General features: G+C 51.7%; 1 protein-coding gene across 1 annotated transcript; it reads right to left on the bottom strand.

Annotated features, from left to right (window-relative positions):
* Nucleotides 1-1,601: 1,601 nt before the first annotated feature.
* LOC141925481 (lymphocyte antigen 6E) lies at nucleotides 1,602-7,958 on the bottom strand. The gene is made up of 3 exons (XM_074829871.1): nucleotides 7,803-7,958; nucleotides 3,571-3,690; nucleotides 1,602-2,428 (listed from the first exon to the last, which is right to left on the bottom strand). The coding sequence occupies exons 1-3, from the start codon at nucleotides 7,852-7,854 to the stop codon at nucleotides 2,220-2,222; spliced, it is 381 nt and encodes a 126-aa protein (XP_074685972.1). The 5' UTR covers nucleotides 7,855-7,958; the 3' UTR covers nucleotides 1,602-2,219.

The following is a 7,958-nucleotide window of genomic DNA, read 5'->3' as shown; positions in this document are numbered from 1 at the left end:
AACGGGCATTAGGACACAGCTATGCTGATGGCTTTTAAGTTTAGCTCTTTGCTCACAGCAGAGGTGGTGTAATTGAGTCCAAAACCAAGGTAATTTTTACCAGGTGGCTAGAAAGAGTTGCAGCCCCATTACTTGCAAGGTAGAATACTCTGCGTGCTGCCTTGGTCTCACTACAGCATCTACTCACAGCAAGTGGCGAGGAAAAAAATAATTCTGCAAATAAGATTTCTAACCCTCTTGGGAGGAAGGCTCAGGCACAGGGACGCTAGGGAATATTTACCCCATTTCCAGTAATTTTTTTGCCGATTTTCCCTGTGCTACATGTGCATAGCAGAGGTTTGTGGCACACCCCGAGCCCTGTGGTCCCGGCAGGCGAGGGAGGATGCATTAACCAGAGGAAGGCACATCTGAGGACCAACGAGACAAGCGATGCGTTCTTACCAAACTCATCACCTAATTGCGGGTCACATCGCAATGACCAGTCCCTCCTGATGTAAAGGCTGTCATTAGCATCTGCGTCATTTTAATTAAAAGATGGGGAGAAGGAGGAGAAAAAAAAAAAAAAAAACACGTAACAACTTTTGTTCCAAATATTTCTATACATCTGCAAACTACCTTTCAAAATAAGCTATTTATCACTCATTTAAGTGGGGATAGAGGTATAATTGAACAGTACATGCAGCTTGAGGGACTTTTTGTTTGTTTTTTGACACAAAATAGAACCATGTATGAGGAGGGCATGGCTAAAGAGTGCTGATTCTACACCCGATTTTCACTGCTAGAGGAGAAAAAACAGCCCAGTGCACCTCTGATCAATCAGTGGAAGTGACAGGAAGCTTTCGCCTGACAGTTTAAGGCTCAATTTTGGATTGTTTTGTGTCTAGCAAGTCCACAGGTAGGCAAAGCAGGTAGGAAACCAGCACGATGCAGAGCTGGCAGGAGGACACATCTCCCGTGGGACGGCTGAGAACTTCCAGGAGCAAAGTGGCCGAAAGACCTGGGAAGATCCTGGGATCTGAGGGACAGCAGGAGTGGCAGGTTTGGTGGTGAAGTCACCTTCTGCAGTCCACATGCACCAACAACCAGGGATTGCAGGCTGAACCTAAAGATCTGAGTATCAATCTCTTTGCCTCTGACTTCACTAAATTTTGCAAACAGACCTGTTGCCCTGGATCATTTAGGTCGATGTTATTGTCTATCACCATCACAAGTCCAAAGTGGGGAAATTGAGGCACCAAGTCTTTGTTAACAGGCAGACTCATTTTTAGAGGTCCTGTTCCCAGCGCGCTTGCTCCATTAGGACTAACAGGGTTGACTCAGACCCCAATAACTGGCATTTTTCACTAAAATGCACCTGGAAAAGGCAATTCTCAAGAGGTGAAACAAGCTGGCCCAGGGGTGTTTATCAGAAAGGACAGCAACAGGGAGAAGATGGACTTGATGCTGAGAGGTGAACTGGAAGGAATGCCGAGAAGAAGCACTCAAAAGCTGCTTGAGAGGGTAAGAGGCCCTCGTGCCAGGCATAATATTTGGGTTTTCCACAACAGCGTTTCTAATCTCTCTCTCTGGAGCAAGGAAACACACACAGCACACGTCCCATCTCAGGTAACAACAGGAGCATGTTTATTCAGGTCTGGCACTTACAGAGCTCGGAAGGACAAGGTACACGTCATTTGTTTTCCAGAAAAGTCAGCCCAGGATCAGAAGAAACGAAAGGATTTTATAAAAAGAGACTGCAGCTGCAAGGGGCCGGGAATGTGTCTCTCTTCGGGTCATGCATTCCCGATGTCCGGGCAACCCACACGCTGGAGCACGCCGGTGCCAGGCACCTCCGGAGGCGAGAGGCAGGAACGTCTGAACGCTTGACCGGGTGGTGTCTGGGGTTAATCGGTTCTCGGCGAGTCCCAGCCTTGTTTTAACCAACGTTAGAAATGAAGGGGGAGGGGGGTAATTAGGTATAAAAGCAGAAACCCTTCCAAAACGATCCACCTTTGCCAAGGAGGTGTGAGAGTGCAGTGGGGTATGTCCACAGAAGGAGGACAACAGCTTGGCCAAACCGCCCAGGTCTCCAATGCTGGAAGAGCATAAAGTCTGGAAAACAACCACCTTGGAAGCCTGCTGAGAAGTAGAGGATCTCCTTGCAGACAGCGACAGAGAAGATATTGGCTAATGAGACCTGCGACGGCCCATGGAAGACGGCTCTTCCTCGGCCAGCCCCATCATTCGCGAGCCCTGAGGACGTAGATGAAGCTAACGAGGACCCCCAAGGCCAGGACCGCGTAGCTGGCTTTCACGCTGCTGGAACCGCTGATGTTGCAGAGGAAGGAGTCGCAGCAGTAAACGGAGGCAGCCGCTATGCCGAGGTTAATCCCGGCGCTGGGGCAAATGGGGGAGCATCCTTTGGAGATGGACTGGTCAGACTTCCCGCCTGAATTTAGGTTGGGGCAGGGGGAAAAGGAAAAAAAAAAAGCAAAAGGAGAGCGGTTTAGAGTGTTTCTCGGCTTTCTGATCACCTGTTCTGCAAAGGAAATAACCGTACTGAAATAGCCGAAGTGTCACAAGCGGCACGGAAAGGATGAAGTGCTTCTCGGCGTCAGGCTACGACAGTAATCTCAGCCAGCCCACCCGTTTCAAGGAACGCCCGCGATAACCTCCCACACATACCCTAGAGAACATGCAACACCCCAGGGACGCCCCTTCCAGGCTATCGGCCAAGTTTGGCCGCAACAGCTCCAGTGAAGAAACTCAAAAATCCCACTTGAGCTTGACCCTGGGACTCCTCAAACAAGACAGGGAGCATGGGGCGTACAGAGCACCGGGGAGGCACTTGTGAGCGAATTCTGTGTTTCGAGCATGGAGGCTGCGAGAGAGGCGCAGCACACGTTTAGCACCAGGAAATAGGAAACACTAGCACTGTGCTAAGACGACAGGTTTAGAAAAGCTCCCAGTCTCCATGTGTGCACGCACGACCCGCCCACATTGCGGACCCTGCAACTCGGGCATGCAACACCCCTCCCTCTTGCAAGGGAGAGCAAGGCGAGCCAGGCTGGACCCTGCAATAGGGCCAGGAGACGTGCCAGAGCAGCCTGCTTCCCTAGAAGCAGCAGCCAGGAAGCACAGACTGCCCCACATCTTTCCTGGCATGTAGGGAGGAAACCTGCAAATCTCCCTTCCTGGCAACCCCACCTTGTCCACAGAGAGCAAAGAAGCAACGGTGGGACTCGGGGGTGAATGACTTGAACAGGGGGCGAAAGCAGGAAGGGCAACCCTGGAGCTTCCTACAGAGGAAGCCTGCAGCATCCTCCACACTTTCACTTATTCATCAGCAACCTCCCCGCCCCCACCACGAGATTCCCCTCGGACTCCCGGCATTGGTGCAGGCACGCGGGCTTTAACGTGACTCCGTCTGGCAGCATGTCCCTTGTAAAAATTCCCTTGGGATGGTCTGACACTCCGCTGCTAAGCAGAACTTTCCCCTTTTTCCAGCCAAAGGAAGGAAAACCTTCCTGCAGCTCAGCAGGTGACCCAGGAGAGCAGCCAAGAGGGGCAGAACATCCTGTCACCACTCACCGATTCCCACTCCAACATATGTTGTCACGCAGTGGTTTTCATTCTCCCCACACTTGACAGGCTTCAGGCAGGCCCAGTTGGAGGATGCATCCGAGCATGAAAAGCAGATGAGCGTGTGGGCTGCAAGAGAAAGGCACACCTCGGTTAGGGGCTGGTGGGAAGACCTCCTCGCGTGGTGGTGCCCACCTGTGACACATGGCACGCACCCCATCTGGCCACAGCCACGCTTGCTGTTTCGGCTGTATCAATCTGCGATAGGTTTTTTTCCCCAAAAAACTGGCCAAGTGAAGGGCTCAAGCATAAGGGATACATTTCCCACTCTTGGCAGCATCAACTGTCAGCTAAAGCCTCAACACCACCACAGGTCAGCCTGGTGCCTTACGGCATGTTCCTGTTTGCACCAAGAGTGGGTTCAAGCTACAACTGCCCACGTGAAACTATACAATGGAGGCAAGTTCAGGCCTGCAGCCTGGAACCTGAGATCTGGGCTTATTCATCTCAGCTACCATGGACACTGATGGGAAATGCTCCAGGCGTGACCATGGGTTTGAGTTTTCCATGACCTGCCTTTGGCAGCAGGGTACAACGCTGAGGCTACGATCGATCTAGCACACATGGTGGAAATGATTTCTCAGCTAGAGCAAGCCCAGTATTGCAGCAAGACCTGCACTGTCCCGCTACCCAGGGAGTTATAGCACATAAAGGCAGCATACACAACCAAACTTTGTAATTTGGACCAGGGGGATAGCAAAAAAAGCATGCCTTCCTCCATGGCAGGTCCCCTAAAATGTTTTATCCTACATCAGCAGGATGGACTGCATCAGCCAGCTCCCATCCCTCATCCTTCAAATCTGCCCAAGAAAGAGAAAAAGATTGGAAAATAGCATTCAGTGGTGGGAAATGGTTGCAGAAACAGCCTGGACCGGTGACTCAGCAGGGACATATGCACTTTGCAGTGGACAGATATCTCTGTATTTTACATACAGGAACATCACATCCGCACTGCAATTGTTGACCTACATACACAGACAGACCAGGTCTGCTCCCGATGTTTCACGGGCTCTGATTTTGGAGCACTCGGACCGCAAGTCCTTCCATGAGGCACTGCCCTTCTCTTCTGTGTTTACAGGATGCAAACACAGGGGGCTGATTCAGGATGGGAAGTGCAAGGCAGCATCATTCCTGCTCCTACCTCTTTCAGCCCCACCACAAACAGATTATCCTAAGGAGGTGAAGTTGGTGAAGCCCTAGGAGAGCTCGCTGAGGCTCAGCAGTCCCTGTCATAGAGTATTCTGAAGAATAAGTTGGATAAATATTGGTCAGCAGCTGTCCCACTCTGCCGTGGGTCTGCGTGACCTTTGAGGTTCTTCTTGATCCTGTTTCTCTCAGGAAGATAAAAGCTTTTTACGAGAAAATTGGGAAAAAAATAACAGTTGTTCTCAGAGGAATGACTTTTGAGCAGCCATGGCCAAGGGAGGGAAAGAAAACAAAAACATGATCTCAAGGAAACAGATTAAAGCGGGTTAGTGGGAGATCCTGAATGTCACTATCAGGGCAGCCAAAGGACTCTGCTTTGGAGACAAAACCAACACCATAACCTCCTAAGCAAGAATTTCCTGGACTGTCTCATACATCCCCCAACAGTCATCAGTCTGCCAACGATCCTTGCAACAAAACCGAGTTACCTGAGCCTGCCAACGCGGCAGCCACAACCTACACACAGCATCCAGGATTACAGGGCCACCAGTTGAGTCAAAAGCCCCAGGAGAGATTCATCAGGGGATCTAGGAGAGTGGGAGGAGGATGGAGCCAGCTGTTGAGTGGACAGCCTGTCATTGTCCCTTGCTGAGCCCTCAAGAGCATTTCCATGGGTTGGCCAAAACTCAGTCTAGGACCTCAGAGTGAAACCCATCTCATCCCCAGCATGTTCCTGCTCTCCAGTCTCAGGTGACCTGTCCCAAAACCTTCTCCTTGAAACCACCCCGAGGGCAAACTGAGGAGGCAAATTGACTCATCGATCCCATTTCACAGGAACTGTCTGCAACCAGGAATGAAGTGGATTATAGGCTTCCTGTGGGCATTATGGTAGAACATATGTCCTCATATGTATTTGCTCATTACGCTGAACAGACAATTCGAGTGGTGCAGTGCTATTCATTAAGGCTTAGAGGTTCCAGATACAAACACATCAGAAATATTTGTACATGCACATAAAAATGCCTTTAGGCATAAAATTCCGTCACGTGACTAATCTATGCTCCTACCATAGCATCTCCTACTTGGCCCGATCTTTTTCTTTGTCACACCTACCTATTACCCTTGTCTTAATACAGACAAAATCTTTCCAGGAGAGGCAAGTCTTTCAACGTAGTTTAAGAGAGGAAATGCTCAATCATAACTCGTGCCACTTTCTGCCCCAGCTAAACAGATAAGTAAATAACCCACTGCAGAGTTAAGAGAGCAAGCAGGCTGAGTGTTTTAGACAAAAGGCACAAGAGGGGTGGCAAAATTATTTTACACAGCTGGAGACAGAGCAAAGAGTTGGGGCTCAAGGCTACAAAAAAAGAAGGGAAGGGGGAAAAAAAAAAAAAAAAGCCCAAGACTGAACAATGCAAAAGGGAAGCCTCGTTTTCACCAACTAGAAAATGCAGCATTCTTCCACAGGAAGAATTTATGTGTTTATTTGTTTGCTGCTCAGCTCCTCGGAGGAACAAAGAGCTCCCAAAACAGAGCAGATTATATGGGGGAATTCCTCAGATAAGAGGTTGAATCCATTCTTGGAAAGGGTAATGCAGGGGAAAAAAAAAAATGCCTTTAGAAGCCCGAACCGGTGAAAAATGCTGTTGCTTCGGCAGTTCTTCCATCCGGTCCCTACGCCAAACGCTTTTTCTTTTTCCATCGCTCTTAGACAAGATCCTTATATACCATACGAAAGATCTTCGGGGTACTTCGAGCAGGGGGTAAAGCTTTTCTGCAAAAGACTCCCTGGATGCGCTGGAAGCATCTGGGGATAAAGCTACCTACAAAAAAAAAAAAACAAAAAAACAAAAAAAAAAAAACCTTTTGCCTGGCTAAGAACTTACTTTACAGTGGAAAGGTTTTTTTGGAGGAGGGGGTGGGAAGTGAAAAACCCCTTAGTGCCTTGGCCTGGACAGCCCATCCTCCCAGCTGGAGCTGAGCACATGCCAGCTGGGCTCTGAATTACCAGTTGTTTCTGGACCCCTCGGGAAAGGGGGGGTATGCGCAGGGCAGCAAACAACTAGTTTCTTCTCACCGCTGTCCTCAGGAGATAAGAAGGGCCCGTGTTTCCCGAGCAGGGGCTCAGAGGGCCCAGAACTCTCCTGTTTGCTCTTTGTTTGGCTTCTCCAAGCATCGCCATATGGAAACAATATGGGGCTTTGCAGGGCCCCATGGAGTTTGGGTAGCCAGAAATGGAGTCGCCGGGAAGGCGGGGACTGCAGACCCTGCTACTCGGACAACTTGCAGTGTTTAACACCCGGCGACAGGGAAGCACAAGCGCGTTCACCCCAGTTTTTGGGTGGCAGCCCCATAGAGGCGCCTCGCAGGGCGATGCTGGTCCCTTGGCCACCGCAGCCTGCCCCGAAGGATGCTGGCGAGGTGGGGGGGGGGGTACACACAGGAGCCAAGATCACGAGTGGCTCTGCCCAGACTTTGCTCCATCAGCCATTGCCAGGGCTGGGCTCCATCTCCCCTCCACCCTCCTTTCCCCTCGGCTGCATCTCAGCCCCTTTGGACGCCGTTACCCCGGTTCGCTGCGCCGAAAAAAAGGGGGAGCGGAGCCGGGGCCCTGGTCTTTGTTCCAGCTGTAACTGGGAAAAGCTCCAAAATATCTACGTGCCCAGCTGGAGCAGCACACCTATCCACACTGGCACGGACGCCCTGAAGTTCCTGCTGCAAGAGGGACACTGCTGCGAGGCAGGTTTTGGATAAGACACCCCTCCACCCCCCCACCAAACCCCAGCACGGCTCAGTTCTGTCCCCCCCCAGCCTCTTTACAACCCTCTCCCCGCCCCCCCCCCCCCCCCCCGCAAACGTCCAACTTCCAGAGCTCACTCTGCAAGACGCAGCACACACACACACACCCCCCACCCTCCACCCCCCCGCCAGTTTGCTCCCAAACCCAGGGCTGGGGAGGGTCTGGGGGACCTCGGGATGATGGTGGCCAGAGCGGGGGGGGGTGTGGGGGACGCGGGTATCCCCCCCCCCCTTACCTCTCTCCACGCACAGCACCGCAGCCAGCACAGCGAGCAGGAGCGCCTTCATGGTGAGGCGGTGGGGGCCAGCGAGATGCGCAGGGTGGCGAGCTGCGCGCAGGGCTGGCGGCAGGGCCGGGGGTGGGGAAAGGCCGGTGGCCCCTCCCCGCCACC

The sequence above is a fragment of the Strix aluco genome, chromosome 1, assembly GCF_031877795.1.
Source record: "Strix aluco isolate bStrAlu1 chromosome 1, bStrAlu1.hap1, whole genome shotgun sequence".
In the NCBI taxonomy this organism is placed as follows: domain Eukaryota; kingdom Metazoa; phylum Chordata; class Aves; order Strigiformes; family Strigidae; genus Strix; species Strix aluco.
This window is presented reverse-complemented; position numbering and strand designations above follow the sequence as displayed.

Excerpts from the sequence above, each read along its gene's own strand:
- LOC141925481 (XM_074829871.1), bottom strand. The coding sequence starts at position 7,854 with ATGAAGGCGCTCCTGCTCGCTGTGCTGGCTGCGGTGCTGTGCGTGGAG. Across the intron at positions 3,691-7,802 it reads GGTGCTGTGCGTGGAGAGAG|CCCACACGCTCATCTGCTTT; the intron begins GTAAGGGGGGGG and ends TTTCTCTTGCAG. Across the intron at positions 2,429-3,570 it reads ATATGTTGGAGTGGGAATCG|GCGGGAAGTCTGACCAGTCC; the intron begins GTGAGTGGTGAC and ends ACCTAAATTCAG.